Below are 21,359 nucleotides of genomic sequence, written 5' to 3'. Positions count from 1 at the left end.
TTTTTCTTTTCTTTTATTATTTTTTTTCTTTTCTAAACTAATTATGTATTACAATTTACAAACCCTATTAACCTATTTTAATAAATATAAGAAAAGTGGTATAAGTATTAGATAAATTAACACTTTAGCTCATCAATTAAATTAATTATTTAAAATCACCCATCAATTAATTAAATGAAGTTATCGAATAGTCCAAAATTTCCAATTTAAATGTACGGAATGAGTCTTTTATGAAGAGAAGAGAACTCGTTCTCAAAATGACCTAACGGGTCATTACATTTTCTTAACAGGAAAACTCTCCTATTTATCCCCAATTTCAGAAGAAGAGGAGAAGTTTAGGAGTTAGTAACGTTCATTAGCTTTTTGGGGTAATTAATAAGGTAATCAAAACCCATTAAAACCCAATAATGCTAAAACCGTTTTTTATTTCCTATTAATTAAAAAACATTTTCCAAATCAACCATTTTAAATAATCCTTAAAACACTGATTTTGTTCCTTTCAAAAGATAAGTATTTAAATACTTCTTTCGAAATATTTTTTTCAAAACTGGTTAATTAGTCAGGCATCGTAGAGATCAAAAATTTATTAACTGAGGCTTCCAATTACAATATTAATTCCCAAAAGAATGAATTAACCATATTGTAATAAATTATATATTATTCTACTAAAAATATGTAATTGCACTCCTCAATATTAATTTCAAAATCTGTCATTACATTTTATTTAACTCTCCGTGTTAGAATTACTGACAGCAATCGATTAAATCAAATTTTTGAAAGATTTAATTAATCGACTAATTTAATCATTTATTATCATACTTAACTTATTTCACATGACGGATATAAAATCCACCTGCAGGGTTTTCACGTGAAAACTTATAAGTAAACATAAATGAGTGTCTTCTATCTTGATTCCGAGACACGGTTCTATCAACTAATCATCATTTCGCTAATGTAATTGGTCATTATCCAATCTACTAGGATTTTACTGACTCATTAAAAAAGTCTCACATTTTAATAGATTAAAATAGATATAATACATAAATATGTGTTTTAGCCTTATTTCACATTTATGCCATCCAATTTTGGGTGTGTACAAGTAGACACTTAAACTTGCATAAAATTAAACAAGTAGACACACGTGTCCTATGTGGCATAATACACTTAGGACGTCACGTAGGATACAAAATTGTCATGTAAGATATCATGTAGGACGAATGTGTCTATTTATTCAAATTTTGGATAGTTAAAGTGCCTACTTGTGCATTAGCAAAGTTAGAGGTCATAGTTGTCAGTTGAAGCCAAGTTTAGGGTCATATATATGTATTATGCCAAATAGATAAAATAATAAAACAAATCACATAGATCATAATAATTATGTCAACATTAAGAGTATAAGTACATGTAATGGGCTAAATAATTTATTTATCAATATTCAAAACATAAATAAATATCTCTAATTGGTCCGTTCAATATACACAAAGTGTATTAGCACAAGAAGTTGGAATTTTAACCATTCTCATAACTAAGATCAAATTATATTTAATCTTGTGCTACAATCATCCAGATGTTTGTTTAGCTTCATCTTTGATTGTGAATATTTAATTTATAACTTAAAAGAACCGACAATTTTAATCTCTCATGTATGCGTTAAATGGACACATATAGTATATATATACATAATGATCTATTTAAATAAAGACTTTATTATAATAAATAAAATATAATAAAATAAATCTTTACAACGAATTAAATAAAATACTATAACTCAATTACATGATTAATAGTATATCCCGATATATGCTTAGCAGATGGCACCCTTTGTCTTTCTTTCTTGTCGATGAGGAAAAAGAGAAGTTAATTGTGGTGGAAATCAAGATTATACGTTCTTGTCGTATCAATTGATTAATTAACTAAAGGGCCAGTCACATTTCACCACGCCTGCCTTTCAACTAAGCTCTTGTGAGCATATGTACAAAACTACGAAATCCCCTCTTATATATAACGCATTAATTTCCTTAGGGGAAGGAAACAAATTAAAGTAATTAATATGGAGATTGTTGCTTACTACTTAGTCTCATTTTTATTAGTAATTACTTTTGTAATATATGCATGGAGGCTGTTGGATTGGGCATGGTTTAGGCCAAGGAAACTGGACAAGTGCCTCAGACAACAAGGTCTTAAAGGGAACTCTTACAAATTAATTTTTGGAGACATCAAAGAGCTGTCCAAAAGCATTGAAGATGCTAAGTCCAAACCATTGAGTGTCTCTGATGATGACTTAACACCCAGAATTCTCCCTTATTTCGTTCAAACAATCAAAAAATACGGTACGCTTTATGGTTTTCTCATGTATTTGTTTTAGAGTTTGATTAGTTTGAATTCACGCTGCAAAGTCACATATGGAGTAAAGGTATCAATGACGACTTCATTTCAAAGCTCGAACTCGTGACAATAGATTTTGAAGTTGAAATTTGAAAAATTGAGTATTTAAAGTTGGAACTTAAAGTTGTTTTACTTGGGAAAATTTTGAAGTTTTGTGAGTAGAAGTGAAATTACTCCCTAAAACTGGTCTAGACCAATTTTTGGAACTTGGAGATAGATTTTCAAAATTTGATTCAAATCTATGGCTAAACAGATATATGAAGATAAATTTTCAAAATGTTTGATTATTAAATATATATGCATACATATTTAGTTGCAAATCCAACAAGTATAACGAGAATCTAGCTATAAATCTCAAATCTGACCCTAACCTTTGGTGTCATAACTTTCTACACTTGAGGGAAGTAAGAAAAAGTTGAGCTAAGAATTTTGGACTTACATTATTTTACAGGTAAAAACTGTTTTATATGGATCGGGCCGAAGCCTTTGGTATTTGTAGGGGAACCTGAGATAATAAGGGATGTGTTTAACAAACATGCTCTCTATCAAAAGCCAAAATCAACTCCCCTGACCAAAATGCTGGCACAAGGAATTGTAAGCTATGAAGAGGATAAATGGGCAAAGCACAGGAAAATTCTCAATCCTGCTTTTCATATGGAGAAGATAAAGGTATTTTTTTTCATTCCTCTCCCTCCCAAAAGATAGATATATTTTTGTGCAGGGGCAAAGCTGGGGCCCCAAAGGGTTCATTCGAATCTCCTTTGTTGAAATATAACAGTAGAAATATTGTTATTTTTGTATCAAAGTTAGTAAACCAGAAACAATAAAGATGAAAATAAAAATAATATCCGAGTTCACAGAATTCACTGTGTGTCCTTAAGAAATTTAATCCCCTCACTATACCCGAGGTTAAGGATTATTTCCTCCCAAGATAAAACGGATAAACTATTAAAAAAGTAGCGGTACCTCAAACTTCAATAATTTCAGCGAACTCAAAAGCCAGCAACAAAATCACACAAAAACTCAACTTTCTTTGTAAGAAAATATATGTAGAAAAGGAAGAAATTTTTATTTTAAAAAATGAGAGGAAAATCTTCTATTTATAGACAACAAAGGATAGTGTGAACAGGTGCTTATTGTGGCTTATCGGAAAAGTCACAACCCTTCGCAAAAGTCACAACCTTTCAAAAAAGTCGCAACTCTTCAAAAAAATCACAACTTTTTTGGAAAAGTCACAACCTTTCGAAACGGTCACAACCCTTTGAAAAAATCATAACCTTTCAAAAAGTTACAACCTTTCGGAACAGTAACAAACTTTTGAAAAAGGTACAACCTTTCATTTTCCATTCACACCTTTAAAATCCAACAATCTCCCACATTAATGGAAAATGGCTATTGTTAAAACATATGCATGAAAAACGGTGTTATTTGTAAGTAAGGATTAATTGCATCTGGATAAGGAGGTTTCCCTTTGAACTTTCCGTAGTGAACATATATCGGATATACTCGGTCAATCGGTAGATTTGATATCTTTGAACTGTCGAGATTTGGTGTATACCTAGACAACATAAGTCACACAATCAACCCTTTAACTGTTTTTGGTTATTATTGTTTTGTTCGTTTCAGCCATGAACACTTCTTGGTTCATAAGTGCGTAGAGAACTGGCCTTACCGGATTCTTCTTGAAGTGGCTTACACTTCACACTTACATATGTAATTTCTAAATGTGTTATCCCGTAGATACACCATTTGATATACCTATATCAAACTTAGAAATCATTAAAAAGTCTTAATACCTTTATCCTTGTTACTGAACATTGTCTCATCATGAGAATGGACCATTAAAAATTATTTTGACAATGTTGAACCATCATCGATGACTTTATTTGATCTCCTTGAACCTAGATGTTAGGATCTCCAGTCCTCTAGGTAGAGTTACCGCCACAATGACTTGTCCTTGGCCATAGTCCTATTCTTGTTGATGATCTCTCAACTCCCTCTCTAGTTAGACCTTTTGTAAGTGGATCTGACACATTATCATTTGACTTTACATTGTCAATTGTGATATTTTCACTAGAGAGTAGTTGTCTAACAATATTATGTCTTCGTCGTATATGATGAGAATTTACGTCATATATCATGCTCTCTGCCCTACATATTGCAATTTGACTATCACAGTGCATACATACAGGTGCCAAAGACTTGGACCAAAAAAGAATTCTTTCAAGAAATTTTGGAGCCATTAAACTTCTTCACCGGCCTTATTTAGATAGATAAGCTCGGATTTTATTGTAGAGAGAGCGACACATGTCTGTTTGGAAGATTTTCAAGAGACTGCTCTTCCACAAAGAGCAAAAACATATCCACTTGTGGATTTTACTTCATTCGACCCGGTGATTCAATTTGCATCACTATATCCTTTCAGTACTACTGGATATTATAATGCAAAATATAGTTTTGAGTATGTTTTAAATACATTAAAACTCTTTCCATTGTCATCCAATGAGTTTATTTGAGTTTATTGGAATTACTCGTGAACTGTCTCAGTTTACTAGTAGCACATGCTATATCATACTTCTAATACTATTGCATAATTCAATTATGAATCACTTTCACCTTCATTATTTTAAAGTGCAAAACTCACATCTATTGAAGTCTTAGAAGTACTAAAAATTCAAATTCTTGTACTTATGTAAGTACCTTTTAAATATAATGAGACTGTAACAATTCTAAACCTTGTGGAGTTCTAAGGATTCTTATACCTAAGATCACATTTGAAACTCCAAGATCTTTCATATCAAAGTTGCTTTCTATCATACGTTTAGCATTTATGTCATAAGTGTCTCTAAGATGATCAACATGTCATCAACATACAAACAAATAATGATTTTGTGATTTGGAGTGTCTGTAATGTGAACATATTTATCACATTTATCATTCTTGAATTTATTTGCCAACATGATTTGGTCAAACTTAACATATCATTGTTTGGGTGCTTGTTTTAGTCCATAAAGTGACTTAACAAATTTGTACACTTTCTTTCATTTACTAAGAACTATAAAGCCATTGAGATGTTCTGTGTAAATTTCTTCCTCCAATTTTTCATTTTAAAAAGTTGTTTTCACATTCATTTGATGAATTTAAAGGCCATATACCCCAGTCCGAAGTTAATGCAATTAACATCCAAATGGATGTAATCCTAATTACTGTCGGGTATGTGTTGGAAAAATTAAGACCTTCTTTTTTTCTAATGCTTTTGACAATAAGTCTTGCTTTGTAATTGTCAATAATTCTATCAACTTTCATTTTTCTTTTGAAGATCCATTTTGAACATAAAATTTTATTTTCTGGAGGAATATCAACCAACTCCCTAGTATGATTGCTCAATATTGAACAAATCTCATTATTGGCAGCCCCTTTCCAAAAGGATGAGTCCGTAGAGGACATAGCTTCTTTGAATGTTTAAGGCTCATGTTCAAGAAGAAATGTTACGAAATCATATCCAAAGAATGTAGATATCCTCTAACGTTTACTATGCCTTGGAATCTCTTTATTAGGTACATTCTTGTATCAAAGTTAGCAAATCAGAAACAATAAAGATGAAAATAAAAATAATGTATGAGTCCACAAAATTTACTGTGTGTTCTTAAGGAATTTAATCCTCTCACTATGCCCGAGGTTATGGATTATTTCCTCCAAGATAAAACGGATAAACTATTAAAAAAGTAGCGGTACCTCAAACTTCAATAATTTCAGCGAACTTAAAAGTCAGCAACAAAATCACACGAAAACTCAACTTTCTTTGTAAGAAAATATATGTAGAAAAGGGAGAAATTTTTATTTTTAAAAATGAGAGGAAAATCCTCTATGTATAGACAACAAAGGGTAGTGTGAACATGTGCTTATTGTGGCTTATCGAAAAAGTTACAACCCTTCGCAAAAGTCACAACCTTTCAGAAAAGTTGCAACTCTTCAAAAAAGTTATAACTTTTTTGAAAAAGTCACAAGCTTTCAGAACGGTCACAACCCTTTGGAAAAATTATAAACTTTCGAAAAGTCACAACCTTTCGGAAAGGTAACAATCCTTTGAAAAAAGGTACAACCTTTCATTTCTCATTCACACCTTTTAAACCCAACATATATAAGGTTTACAATTTCTTTTATTATGTATGTATGTATAGTAGATGTCGACCCTTGGCTTCTTGGTGTATTTAACTTTTCTACCACCAAGGTTTACATGGTAGGCCTATGAGAAAAAACCCAGGCTTACACACGCAACATTTTGAAGATATAATATAAGTATTAACAATTTAAGCTTTTAAATAAGATAGTCACACAATTCAACAAAAAACCTCATCTCCAAGATAGTATAAACAAAAATTACTTCACTTGTATCCTTTTTTTCCTTGCCCAGAAGCTTCCACCCTTTTTGCTCCCTTATGACTCGAATTCACAATTGTAGGGTTGAAGGTAAGGGTGTTTACCGTACGAGCAACTCTCTCTTGTCACAAATTCATGATATCAACTCTGCTTTCATTCTGTTTTCTCTCCAGCTTTACAAATATGGCCTAAGTTTTTTGAGGATATAATATTTCTACGAGATGCAGTTGATTTAATTTGTATTAATGAGTGGTTTACAAATATGTAGGATATGCTTCTAGCAGTTCATTTGAGCTGCAGTGAAATGGTGAACCAATGGGAGCAGGCTGTCTCAATGAAAGAATCATCCTGCGAACTCGATATCTGGCCTTACCTACAAAGATTGACTAGTGATGTAATTTCTCGCACAGCCTTTGGGAGCAACTATGAAGAAGGTCGAAAGATATTTGAGCTTCAAAAAGAACAAGCTGAGTATGTCATTGAAGTTTCTCGCACCTTATATATACCAGGATGGAGGTAATACGACGTCGTTTTTCCTTAGTTTTAAGTTATGTATTACAAAATTCGTCGCTAATCTGTTTCTACATGGTCCCTTGTTAACATATTTTTTTATAATGGTTGCTAATCCATCCTTAAATAGAATCATTGACAAGTTTTTGTGGAAGTTGTACGCCGTTAATTCCTATGTTTCTATAGCGCCTGCTAGGGGTGTAAATGGACCAGGTTGGTTCGAATTTTTTATAAATCAAACCAAATCATTTGTGTCGGGTTATTAAATCTATAAACCAAACCAAATCAATAAAAGTCGGGTTTTTCGATATCAATTTTTCTTGGGTTTTTCGGGTTTTTCGGATTTTTTCGGATTTCTCAGATTTTTCATAGTATCTAATAAAAAGCACAGAGCAGTGCTTCTTAAAAAGAGTTCTAGAACAAAATATCAGCATACAAGATAGAGGCAGAACACTGTTTGAAGTTTTAACTTTATAAGATGGGCTTTTTTTGTATATTATTTAGATGCGCTTCTCAAGTCCAAATCTAAATGTAAGAAAGAAAACAAAAATTATGAAAAAAATTTAAAAAATATTTATAAATTACATTTTAATAAATATTTGTATGTATAACATAATTTAAAAGTAGTATATCTATAATCGGGTCGGTTTGGGTTCGGTTTGACTTTTTTTAGTTAAAACCAAACCAACCCTATAATGGTTGGGTTTTTTTTCCAAACACCAAACCAAGTCAAACCAAACCACTAGTTGGGTTTTTTTTCCGGTTTTGTTCGGTTTGTCGGTTTGGTGCGGTTTATCGATTTGTCCTGTACAGCCCTAGCGCCTGCAATGAAAAGTTAAAAATACATTGATAGAGTAAAAACTCTTTACGTGTGTATGTAACTTAAACCCTTCTTTCCCATAGCTATATCCAAATATAACAGGAAAAAGAAGTTTAAAATAGTGATTATTTTGATGATGATATACATGGTTTTGTGTGTTAAACTAATGTAGGTTTTTGCCAACTAAGAGAAATAGAAGGATGAAGGAGATTGAGGGAGAAGTTCAAGCAACAATTAGAGGAATTGTTGATAAAAGAGTGAAGGGAATGAATGCAGGGGAGCCCAATACTGATGACTTATTAAGCATATTGTTGGAATCCAACTTTAAAGAAATTGAACAACACGGTAACAAGGATTTTGGTATGACTATAAAAGAGGTCATTGGGGAGTGTAAATTGTTCTATTTTGCTGGACAAGAGACCACATCTGTATTGCTTGTATGGACTATGATTTTGTTGAGCAGGCATCCAGACTGGCAAGTTCGTGCAAGGGAAGAGGTGTTGCAAGTCTTTGGGGATGGCATGCCAGAATTTGATGGATTAAACCGCTTGAAAGTTGTAAGTTATTTTAGCTCGTTACCTTTTTTTTAATTTCCATATCTCCACAACACATGGCGATACTTTTATTTTGCGGATTAAGGATTTAAACTTGATGAGTTTAAAGATTAGGTTCTTAGCACTGAACTCATTGTACTTTTGAAATTTATGTGTTAAGAATTTACACGCAGTCTCCATCTGTTCCATTTTGTGTGATGCTCATTTCTTTTTAGTTTGTTCTGAAAAGATGACACCTTTCTTTTTTTAAAGCAATTTAATCTTTACTTGTTACTTGATGCAACACTGTATAGCCAAAATAAAATGTCATGGAATGTTTAAGATCACTTGTTTTATAAGTCTTCTTTTTTATTTAGCACTATGTCCAATCAAATAGTGAGTATGCATGTTTTTATATCGTTTGTAGAAAGTATTAGATTCATTTGAACCCATTTAACTTAGGCTCTATCAACATGTGGTTCTATGTTCTTGATTTCCTAATTATTACTATGGTAATTCAATGCTGAACTCTATTTAACAATAGGTGACAATGATTTTGCACGAGTCGTTAAGGCTATATCCACCAGTTGGTGCGCTTGGTCGAACGATTACAACTAAAACGAAGCTCGGGGAACTAATTTTACCAGCAGGAGTGTTGTTGTCTTTGCCAACAATTTTAGTGCATCATGACAAAGAAATATGGGGAGAAGATGCAACAGAGTTCAAGCCAGAGAGATTCAGTGAAGGCATTTCAAAGGCAACGAAGGGCCAAATGACGTTTTTCCCATTTGGCGCTGGACCAAGGATATGCATCGGACTGAATTTCGCAATGATAGAATCGAAGATGGCTTTGGCTATGATTTTGCAACGCTTTGCGTTTGAATTATCTCCTTCGTACACACATGCTCCACAGTCTGTAATTACTATGCAACCCAAATATGGTGCTCCTCTAATGTTGCATAGACTGTAAGTGTTGACACTTACGTGAACTGCCTTATATTAATAACTATGTCACACAAGCATAATTAAGTTGAAATATATTGCAGCTTTGGTCTCTGCTTGTATTCGATCATAGGCTATATTTAAAGAATGGTGAGATACAAGATAATCTAGTTTATGTAGATAAATGTCGGAATTAATTATATATTTGGGATCTATCCGAAAAATTCAATGCACGTATAAAAAGGGAAGGGGGGACAGGGATTGCTTGGCCGGAAATTTCAAACATCAACTCTTTAGAGAAATATATTTTCCGTTCATTCATCTTAATATCACTAATCACTAAGAATAAATAAAAACAAGATTGCTAAGAAAAAAGACAATAACAAAGAAAAAGAATATGGAAGTAGCTTAGGTGAAACCATCAAAGCATGTGGTGTTGTGGATAAGATTGCTCCTAAGAGGGTTTTTTTCGAGTCTTGCGTATGAAAAATTCTCCTCAGTGGGTTCTACACGACGTGAATCGAATTAATCGGACTCTAGTGCAGATATCGAACATTGAATAAGAAACTAAAAATAAAACAAAGTAGCTAACTAGGTGAAAATGGTAGGAGCATATAGGGAGGAAAATTAAAACAAAACAAGAACTCTTGACTCAAAAATAAATGACAAATTACTTAAACCCCCTAAATTAGGGTGTTTTATCAAGATTTTGAATGTAAGCTATTGGTAGTCATAATTACCTAAAACTTGACTATCAAATAATTAAGCAAGTTCAAGGGTAATCTTTTCTAATTTTATTTAACGCTGTAAAATTTTTAATTTAATAAAAAATATGATAATTCAAAAATAAACATTTTGGTTGCCACAACTCACACGAAGCGTTATATTCGCGATCGCGCCATTCTTGACATGCATATAACAATTGAACTACAAAGCTGACATGGCAAAGCTTCTTCAGCACGACAAATCCACATACGTGGATATCGTATTGCTGGTGTACCTTCTGTCAATAGCGAAAAAACCGTTTGCGATTCTCAAGTCCGATTTATCTCCTTATAAAACACTTTTCCCGTTTCCCAACTTCTCAGTTCCCTCCTCTCTGTTTCTAGAGAAAGTGAAACGGCTGCTGCTGAAAGTTTGGCCGGCGACGGAGAATAGGAAGCTCTTCTTTTTCCGGTCAAAAAACGATAGCTCCTCTTCCGTTGTTTTTTTCGTCCAATTTTATGTGCTATTTTTATTGTTTAAAAGTTGATTTTATGAACGGAATATACGATCAGTAGTTCTAGTAGACTATAAATTTTTATGTTTCCTGATTTTTACTGCTGACTCTAATGATTTCATCCGGTGATTGTCCGAGAGGAAGTTTGGGTTTAAAATGGCCAACTTCTCTCATCGTTCATAGAGTGTTTTTTTTTTTGTGTGTGTGTGTGCGACGAACTGTTTATATTAGATAGAAAGTATTATGAACCTATATTTAAGGTTTTGACGGATATTTACTTTGATTGGAAAAAAAAAATTAGGTGATCAGAGTTACCCCGAGCTCTGAGGAGCAAAATTATCGAGATATGTCTTCAGATTGGAAGCACAATGCCAGATCAAATGATGAAGGTATTTGTGTTTCTTAGTGTATATTTTTTTCTGCCATAATGTATCTTTGACAGACTATTATCTGGCTGGTTTTTTTCTTTTGGGGTGGAATGCCTCAGCAGAGCCTCAAATATACATTGTAACCTAGGTGAAATTTCCCAGGTGCTTTTATATAATTGTTCTGACCTTTGTTTGAGTGATACATGACGCCTAGAGGCTAGTTTTATCCTGTATATGAAACATAGTATGATTTGCATTGTCTAGGGGCGGAGCCTGAAATTCACTCAGTGTATTAAAAAATATAAAGAAGTAAACATACAATAAAGTATATACGGTGCATTTTTTCTGCCCATGGCATAAACAACTTCCTGTTTAGTAATATAATGTTTCTATTTTGGTTAGTTGTTCACACAGCAGAAGTTTTCAATATGGTGAAACAAGAACAAATGAATGTAGTTACTGAAAAAGACTGGGAATATCGTGCATTGAAGGCAAGGAGAAAAGAAAGGAGAAAAGACCGTGAGAAGAAACAAGAAGACAGACCAACTTTAATGTGGGAGACTTGGGACGAAAAATATGACAAATGGCTTGTGAAACACTTCAAAGATGATTTGGCTTTGGATAATCAGAATGAGTTATTGTGTGAAACAGCAGAGCCATCATCAGATATGATTGTGCCATTGTTCAGGTACCAGAAAGAGTGGTTGTTTTGGGCACTTAAGCAAGAAGAATCTACATCCAAAGGGGGCATTCTTGCTGATGAGATGGGAATGGGGAAAACTATCCAAGTGATAGCACTTGTTCTTGCTAAACGGGAATTAGGGAAAGCAATTAGCAAATCCAGTTTATTGTCATCTTCATCCAGTACAAAGCAGGAACTCTCAGCAGCAAAAGGCACTCTTATCTTATGTCCTATGGTTTCTGTCCTTCAGTGGGTTACTGAGATCAATCGATGCACCATGGAAGGTAGCAACAAAATTCTTGTTTATCATGGTTCCAACAGAAGGAAGCTTAGCCACAATATTGAGGAATATGATTTTGTCATCACCACGTACTCCACTGTTGAGGCTGAATATAGGAAAAATGTGATGCGTCCAAAACAAAAGTGCAAGTGGTGTGGCAAAGCATATTATGAAGAAAAGTTATCCATTCACATGAAGAGGTTTTGTGGACCAGATGGTGTTAAAACTGCCAAGCAATCAAAGAAGCAGAGGAAGAGGTTAAAACTTGACATGGAATTGTTGATGCAGAAAACAGATTTTATGGAGTCGGAGACTTATATGGAGATAACAGATAATATGGAGTCAGAGACGAATGTGCAGAAAGAAGGTTCTACCAAGTCGGAGACTGATATGAAGAAAACAGGTAGTACCAAGGACATGAAGTGTAGTAGCATGGCAGAAAAAGGCAAAAATAATGGTTCTATGGATAATTCATCCAGTGTAAGTCAAAATTTGCCACAGCAGAAGTCAATTTTGCATTCGGTGAAGTGGGATCGCATCATCTTGGATGAGGTAAGTCGCACCTTTGCATATGTTGTTGCTTTCTTCAATTATCATTATCTCATAGTGTTACTTGTTAGTATTATCTGAGAGTGAATATGGTTTGTTTCCTAATGATTCATTTGATATAAATACTAGCAGTTTCCTCAAAGATGATCAAGTTATTTACAAATACTTAAGAGTGAGGAACATGGAGATCTGTAGTGCTTTTTTAATGATCTAGAATGTGAAGCACCGTATGGTTTATGCGGTCTGCAGAAACACGATTGTAAATGCTGAGTAATATAGATGAATGCACCTACCTACCTCTAGGATGTTTTAGGTCATTGATATTTAATTAGCAGTATGAAAGAAAATATCTATCCTTGTCCTGATGCTAATTGTTATGCTCAATTGCTCATCATGTGAAATATTATATGCAATTCTAGTTTGATTTCTATCTTCTATCCTCGTAATGGATCTGAACATTCTGTTCTTTCTGTTCCTACTGAATGCTGTTGTATTTGATTTGTAGTGTGTGCCTGTCCCAATCATCTCACTGCGTTCAGAATTTCTTAATTGCATGCGATACAAAATCTTTTGTCTGCAATGTTTCAACTCATTTCACCTATCTGATACAGGCTCATTATGTAAAAGATAGGCGCTGCAACACGACAAAAGCTACTCTTTCTTTGAAATCTTCTTATAAGTGGGCCTTAAGTGGTACTCCGATTCAGAATCTTGTTGGAGAATTGTATTCACTTGTAAGTTCAACTTTTGCAGGTTAATGTCTTCCAGATGTTTGTGTTATGAGATTAATTAAATGCTTTACTTTTGCACAGGTCCGTTTCCTACAAATAGGACCCTACTCTTTTTACTTTTGCAAGGACTGTGATTGCAGAACACTTGACTATAGGTAGTAAAGCTTCACCTTTCTCTGTACCTACCCCCTAGGGTTAAAGAAGTATGGTGCTCAAAATTTAATTTATATTTTATCTGTTCTTCCTTTTGCTTTCGGCAATTGTTGTCTGAAATCTTTTTTGTTGTATGTCCTTTGATAACTTTTATGTCTTGCAGCTCTACATCCGAGTGCCCACAATGCCCCCACAAATCTGTACGGCACTTTTGCTGGTGGAATAGAGTAAGCTACAAATTGATTATTCAAACTTTTGAGGCTCTCTTATTGCCCAAAATAAATTTATTGCTGACATGGTGAGTTGATGCATCTTCTCTTTCTAGTACATTGCTACACCTATAAAGCATGAAGGGAGTTTTGGGGGTGGTAGAGATGCAATGTTCCTTTTGAAGCACAAAATTCTAAAAAGCATCCTACTAAGACGTAGCAAAAAAGGAAGAGCTGCTGATCTTGCTCTTCCTCTTAAAATTGTAAGTTTTGTTGGGCAGTAATGTAGTCTGATTCAATTTGATAATCTCTTTCCGGCTTATTTATTAGTTGTATATGGTCTTAGGTTACTTTGAGGAAAGATTCTTTGGATGTCAAAGAAGAGGACTACTACATGTCATTGTACAACAAAAGCCAGGCACAATTTAATACGTATGCTATTTATCCTATATATGCTGTTCCAACCCAAGCTTCTCTTTCTTGATGATCATTCTTGCTCGTCTGTGGTTCCCCAGTTTGCTGTCACCCTTATGTAGTGTTTCCCTATTGATGTAGTATCATGAGGCTGGCTCATTGATTTTGTCTTCTTGTCTTACGTATTGACTACACTCATGGAGTATGTTCTGGAACATATTGTTTCCATTTCTTGGAATATTGATCGATTAAAGATCGTGTGCTTTCATTTTCCTTCCAATGTGTTAGATCATGAAATATTGCTTTATCTTCCCCCCTCTCTTCTCTCTCTCTCTCTCTCTTTCGTTTTATCTGTCTCTGCCTATTCTTCTTTTTCTTCCTTTCATTTCTTCTCCCTTCTCCCTTCTCCCTTCTCCCTTCTCCCTTCTCCCTTCTTCCTTCTCTTCTCTTCTCTTTCTCACCATGAATTTCTTCCTTAATTATTTTAATTTGCCAAAAAGTTAAAAAGAGATCAAGGACAGTTTTAGCTCTAATTATAGTTTTCCCTGTTATGTATTTCGGTGCAGTTATGTTAAAGGTGGAACGTTGATGAACAACTACGCACACATTTTTGAGCTGCTAACACGCCTACGGCAGGTACCAAGATGATGTATAAATGCTGGCATGCATGGAACCAAAATATTCTTGATAATCGTAATGTACACCTTCATTCATATACATGTTCGTTCGATTGGCTAGTTATTATCTCCCTCACAATTTGATCTACCATGCCCTCACTGCATCTTTTTATCCTCAATCTCGATCTGATTTTCTTTCCCTGCAAATGTTTTCACATTCAGCTACTTTTCCTTCCTATTTTCTTTAACTTCAACTTATTTCGTCTAAAATACAGATGTTGCGCAAGCTCTTTTATTTTACCTTTTCTTTTTAATATTCGGAAACTATTTTTATATTCATCTCTTTTTTTTCTATCCCATTTTCTAGTGTAATTTTATAACCCTTCTGGTTTTACATTATTTTTGCTTTGGTAAATTTTTGAAGTGATAACTTTGTAATGTTGAATACCTATTTGCATGATAGCTTGTTTTTTGCTTTATTAAATTTTTGAAGTGGTAGGCTATGGATGGTTGAATGTGTATTTGGATGATAGCTTAATGGATAGTTAATACAATTCATCATGGGAATTTTGGGACCACGGAATTAATCTGCACTCGACCAAAGTGTAGACTGGAGCATAGATTTGATTGCAGAACTTATCTGATGTGTAACCCAGCTTATCTGATGAGACCTAAAGGTTATTTCAGCATATTCATTTGCTCTTAAGTTTTGTTGTGCTAGTCTCTTTTGTGAACATAATTTTGAAGTGCCTGGCTTTCTTTATCATGCTTTGCCCCAGGTATACACTTAGGTTTTTGTCACTTGTTACATGTTAGTATTCACTTTTCTTTTGCACCCAAGGGTGTGGCCTAGTGGTCAATGAAGTGGTTGAGAACCCTGAGGTCTCGGGTTTAAAACTCAGTGGTGACAATAAAAACACTAGGTGATTCTTCCCATCTGTCCTATCTTTGGTTGACAGAGTTACCTGTTGCTGGTGGGAGGTGGCAGGTATCCTGTAGAATTAGTCAAGGTGCGCGAAAGCTGGCTCGAACACCACGGTCATCAAAAAAAAAACTATTCACTTTTCTTTTTGCATTTTCCAATCATGCCTCAACAGGCTTGCAATAAAATATCAGTTGAAACCTGTAATAAAGTAAGCACTATATATGCATGTGTGTGTATTATTACTGGTCCATCTTCAGCCAAGTTTTTATGCAGTAAATGTCTGATTGAAGTCTTTTTTTTAATTGGCAGGCAGTTGATCATCCATACCTTGTGGTGTACTCGAGTACTGCTTTGGCTAAAATGGCGCACTCTGGTAATGTTGAGCAACCTTGTGGCTTATGTCATGATGCAGTAGAAGATCCAGCTGTGAGTTTATGCATCCCCCACCCCCCTCCAAAAAAAAGAAGAGAATCTTCTACTCAATAGGTTATTTCCATTTTGCCGGAAACCTCTTGAAGTTCATGAATATCTGGGGGAGCATTGTCCCAGTGTACCAAAGACATTTATTTTTATAGAAAATACTTTTTATTATCCTTTGAACACCTAAAAACACTGTATTAAACTCTTCTGGTAGCATGCTAAATGTCCTTTTACATTAGTGATAGTCATTTGCTTGAACTGTGTATGTCTTTCGATTGTTGCAGGTTACTTCTTGCATGCATGTCTTTTGCAAGACGTGTTTGATAGACTTTGCTGCAAGTGTTAGACAAGTGTCATGCCCTCTGTGTTCTGAACTACTTACAGTTGACTTCACTGCAAATAATGACAATGTGAATCAGAATTCTAAACCGACTCTCAAAGGGTTTAGGTCCTCAAGTATACTGAACAGAATTCAGCTGGATGATTTCCAGTCCAGCACTAAAATAGATGCTTTGGTATGCAATTATCTTCTCCTGTATTATATTTTCCTCAAGTTGTTTTTTTCCCTTTGCATTGTGGTTTTTTAACTTCTCACAATGGCAGCATGCAGGTGTCATACCACATCCTGTACAGGCATTGAGCCACTACTTATGATTCTAAGACTTGCACATCATCTTAATTACTGGAATCAGCTTATGATGCTGTACATTTGTGTATGTGCTTTTGCATTGATGCTGACAACAATATCCTTGTCAATTTAGTAGTATTCAAACCTGGCAAATAAGTTGAAGCTTATGGAGTAAATATTTTCCCACTTTGAAGTGCATCTCATTCTTATCATTTTCCATTCAGATTGATCTTTAAATCTTATATTATTTATTGTGCGTAGTATAGCTACAGCACCATTATTTTGATACTCTCTTTGTTTCAATTTACGTGGCACTCTTTTCAAATTGGGACTATACTAGAATGTTGACATCAATTCCCAAGTAGTATTCTGTTCCAACTGTACAATTTTCAAACATTTATTTCACTCAAATATTCAAATTCAACTTTGATGTGATAGGTTTTAGTCAGACTAACTTTTCAACCTTTAATTTGTGTTTCTTCCATTTCCATTGAATAAAAGTGAAATTAAATTGGCATCTTAAAACTTAGTATCCAATACAACCTGAGATTCAATGTGAGAGACTGTGTGAGAAGTACATGAGTTTTTCTCATTTCTTGGCTGTGTGTGAAGTACATGAGTGGTTCTCATTTCTTGTTTTATTGATTCCAGAGGGAAGAAATTAGGTTCATGATTGAAAGAGATGGTTCTGCAAAAGGAATAGTTTTCAGCCAGTTCACGTCTTTTTTGGATTTGATACACTATTCTCTTCAGAAGGTAACATAAAAAGAGAGCTTAGCTCCCTTCCTACTTTTCATCCTTTCTTTTCCAATCTGGGTAACAAGAAAAACTTGCCTTGTGTATTTTTCAGTCGGGCATCAATTGTGTTCAATTAGTTGGATCTATGTCTATTGATGCAAGAGCTGCAGCTGTTACCAGATTTACTGAGGATCCAGATTGCAGGATATTTCTTATGAGCTTAAAAGCTGGAAGTGTTGCACTCAATCTTACAGTTGCATCACAGGTAAGATTTCCCCTTCATATCTGTCTACATTGGCTGTTGTAGCTTTTTCCAAATTCCAAAGGCTTGTGCATATCTTTTGCTTTATTCCTATCTCTCTTCAGGTCTTCTGTTATTTGATTTGTTCAACATATTCCAACTTCGCTAAAAGAATCAGCTTAATTACCATTATCACATGTGTCTATATGTTGGATAAGTGCCCAATTCATCTCATGATAGGTGGCTTCTCTTGCCTATGCTAGGTTTTCATGATGGATCCTTGGTGGAATCCTGCTGTGGAGCACCAAGCCCAAGATCGAATCCATCGAATAGGGCAATATAAACCTGTCAGGTCTGTTTTGTATTTCTTGTACTTTTTATGTTATTGAGTGTTGCTTATTTTAATTTTTTTTTCATTTCTAGGATTGTGAGATTTGTGATTGAAAATACAGTTGAAGAGAAGATCTTAAAGTTACAGGAGAAGAAGGAACTTGTTTTTGAAGGGTAAGTGTGTTTTTCTTGTAGTAGATGGTTGTATTTGTGTTCTGCTAAGAAATAGGTAATTGGTTGAAAGTTGAAGTGATTTTCAAATGCATTATTTGTTGGAGAAGTCTCGAGAAATTATCTGTATGAAGTAATTTTCTTTGAATTTCTATAACTATTAGGTGCCACTCTTGGTGAGAATCATCATCTTCCACCATTTAGGTCAAGGTTTCAAATATATGCACAAGTAGCTTCCCCTTCCTCTTCAACTTTGCGTAGTTACAGCTCATCCTACTTATCCACATTGTTTCCCTGTGCTGGTTTCTCAATCAATTCTTTGCTATAACAGTTGTTTGTCACATCACTGTACAACTGCCTTCTTCTTCTATGATTTTCCTTGCAGTAGAGTAATTATGAGAGATGGCACTCATCAGTTTAAATCTAACTAGAGAACATCTCAAAGTGGCTGGAAGCTGCCCCACTTTCTTCCTTGCTCTAGGGCGGAGCTAGGTTTTGAGTGGTTTCAAGTCCTAGTTGGAATATAAGGAAAAAACAAGGCTTACTGAAACTCCTTGTTACAAGGGAAAAAATTACTCTAGTGGCAAAGGGGTTCATAAAATTGCACTAATTCATAGTTTCAATTCCAAATTGTTTCATCTAGTATTTATTTTCGAACCTCCTTTGTGTTGCTCACTAGCTTCTTGCTTCAGTATCTGGACAAGTTATAGAAGTCCTAACTTGCTTCCCTAGTTTTAAACAACATTACTTTACATGCCAGAATATCTTGTAATGCCATATTCAACACCTTGTGCTCTCCAGAAACTATTCAACACCTTGTAATGCCATCTGGAAATTGATAACATATGACTTGGAGTTTTCTTTGGAAAATGATGGCATATCATGGAGTTGTCTTTGGAAAATGATAGCATATCTTGAGTTCTCTTTGGAAAACTGGAAAATGCCAGTCAAATTGTTGAGCTTTACTTGGACAAGGTGGCTTGTATGTTTGAAGTGTCTCAGACCACCCGTCTGGTCAGGTTGTTATAAAATCTTGCCAATATTTGGGAGCTGTAGAAGTTGGTGTGGCTGTTGTGTGCTCTTTGCTTCCTCTTGTTGCAAGCCAAATTGTTCTGCCAACTTCATTAATATACTTCTGTTGGAGGCAGTGTCGATCATTCTTCAATAATTTCCGGAGAAAAACTCTATGATGATTTTCCCCTGAAAGATGTCAGGTCACCTTTTTGTTTTACATTTGCTTTCTTGTTCCTTTCTATACACTGCCTCTCTTCATCCCCAAACACACTCCAAAACATTTTTCCCCTTCTTTTTTACCTTGATATTCTCAAGTTTCTATTGTTATTGCAGGACAATTGGAGGCTCTTCAGAGGCCTTTGGAAAGCTAACTGAAGCAGACTTGAAATTCTTATTCGCAAGTTAAATTGGTTAATATTTTGCTCTTTAGTTTAAGAAGCAGATTTACTTGTATTTTTTGCTTTTACGACAAAGTTTGTTTATAGACTAGTCGTCTGCTGCCCGTGCAATGTATATATAATATACTTGTGAATTTAGCCATTTCCATTTTGGATTGTCCAGGGAATTGCTTTTGCATCACCATGATTAGCTTATGATCTTATTCCAGTCGAAGAGTGAACAATTAACTGAATCTGGTCAAAGCATACATGTGGTTCTTTTTCAGCACAATCAAATTTCGGATTTCTTAGCCCTGTTCATTTCTAATAATGTAATTTTTGGATTATTTCTATAATATATGTTACCAAACGACTTTATCATAACCCTTATATGACCCTGAGGAATGCATTTCCTTTTTATTCTTGTTGATTTTCTCATGCTGAATAGGTTCAGTTAGCATCATAGAGATGGGTCTTTTAAGTTACTTTTGGAAAAGTTACAAGCATTCATATTTATATATGAACTCCACCACCCGTGCAGGTGGCTTGAACACTCAGCATATCCTTCTATAATTCTCTTCTATTATTTTCCTGATCTTTCTTTGTGAATTGTGATTCACCATATTCAATCGAGTAACATTCGAAACTCACAGCTACATCTCTTCCCAATTTTTTGTTGGCGAGAGTACTTTAATTAAATAGTATGAGGTATACATCAGTGACATTACGCTATCAACTTAGCATCAGAAGTAGAGTGAATTAATATAAAGTTTTCGGTTGTTAAAGAAAAATTTCAGAATGATTCGGTATCTGTTGAACATATTGGTCTAAACTCCATGGGTGGGGATTTACTTGCTAAGAGGCTGTCACCCTTGATCTTACATGGACGCATTGGTCATACGGGGTGTTATGCCATTTCAGGATATTCAGTTATTTAGTGGGAGTTAGTTAATGGATTTTCTTTATATTGACAAATTTGGTTTTCAGCTTAAGGTTCAGGTAATGATTAATGTTTTAAAGATTTTGAGGTTATTTTTGCAGAATAATGATTTTAGTTTAAAGATTTTGAGGTTATTTTTATCGAAATAAAGTATTTAGTTTATTTTCACTCTTTAACTTGTTTTTCAGCAAGACTAGTTGGAAATAGGCATGCTTAGTTCACATTATATGTAATTTTCATGTTACACATCCGCACTTGATCTATGTCATTTGGTTATGTTGGAATTTGTGAATATGGAATATTCAATTGCGATAAATGGCTTTCATCGCTTTGGTGCTCCTAGTTTTTCATTGCATTGAGGAAGGTGATGTCCTAAGATCAAGTTAAACGGAATCTTTGTTAGGAATATTATCACATTAGTGTTTGTAAATGAAGAAAGGATTTTACAATGGCAATTGAGGTTGCTCCTGCTATAAAGCAAGGGTCATCAGCAGAAATGTCTTGAAGAGTAGTTAAATGGGCAGAAGATAATAACATAATAATTGTGTGCACTGGTGGACCTAATACTTATTTACCCGGGCTAGGCGGAATATAATCCTAAAGTACTCCAAAGACTCAAATATAGTCAATCAAGAAGGTGGTAAGACCCTTGCAGTTCAGGATGTTAAACTTCGTATTCAATCGAGAAACCTTTAACATATTCTTTTTTTTTCTCTCTATTTGTGACCATTCTGGCAGCTCGATGGAGAGCTTGCTTGGCCTCCATGGATGACTTGGGAACCT

The 21,359-nt window shown here is 34.5% G+C and overlaps 2 protein-coding genes across 4 annotated transcripts; both read left to right on the top strand.

Annotated features, from left to right (window-relative positions):
- The first annotated feature begins 2,047 nt into the window (after positions 1-2,047).
- Positions 2,048-9,626, top strand: LOC129892180 (cytochrome P450 CYP72A219-like). The gene is made up of 5 exons (XM_055967739.1): positions 2,048-2,330; positions 2,837-3,054; positions 7,034-7,281; positions 8,268-8,652; positions 9,173-9,626. The coding sequence occupies exons 1-5, from the start codon at positions 2,051-2,053 to the stop codon at positions 9,596-9,598; spliced, it is 1,557 nt and encodes a 518-aa protein (XP_055823714.1). The 5' UTR covers positions 2,048-2,050; the 3' UTR covers positions 9,599-9,626.
- A 968-nt stretch (positions 9,627-10,594) lies between these two features.
- Positions 10,595-19,865, top strand: LOC129893396 (DNA repair protein RAD16-like). 3 transcript variants are annotated; one of them, XM_055968913.1, is made up of 17 exons: positions 10,595-10,746; positions 11,091-11,178; positions 11,560-12,671; positions 13,280-13,402; positions 13,481-13,554; positions 13,716-13,779; positions 13,878-14,024; positions 14,108-14,193; positions 14,742-14,811; positions 16,027-16,143; positions 16,422-16,652; positions 17,417-17,521; positions 17,616-17,768; positions 18,008-18,096; positions 18,168-18,248; positions 19,047-19,459; positions 19,593-19,865. In XM_055968913.1, the coding sequence occupies exons 2-16, from the start codon at positions 11,136-11,138 to the stop codon at positions 19,411-19,413; spliced, it is 2,862 nt and encodes a 953-aa protein (XP_055824888.1). In that variant the 5' UTR covers positions 10,595-10,746; positions 11,091-11,135; the 3' UTR covers positions 19,414-19,459; positions 19,593-19,865. The 3 variants fall into 3 exon arrangements, with proteins under 3 accessions (XP_055824888.1, XP_055824890.1, XP_055824889.1); XM_055968915.1 differs by lacking the exon at positions 19,047-19,459 and having other exon boundaries at positions 10,596-10,746; positions 19,593-19,669; positions 19,821-19,865; XM_055968914.1 differs by lacking the exon at positions 19,047-19,459 and having other exon boundaries at positions 10,596-10,746.
- Positions 19,866-21,359: the final 1,494 nt, after the last annotated feature.

Source organism: Solanum dulcamara, chromosome 6, assembly GCF_947179165.1.
Source record: "Solanum dulcamara chromosome 6, daSolDulc1.2, whole genome shotgun sequence".
NCBI lineage: Eukaryota > Viridiplantae > Streptophyta > Magnoliopsida > Solanales > Solanaceae > Solanum > Solanum dulcamara.
This window is presented reverse-complemented; position numbering and strand designations above follow the sequence as displayed.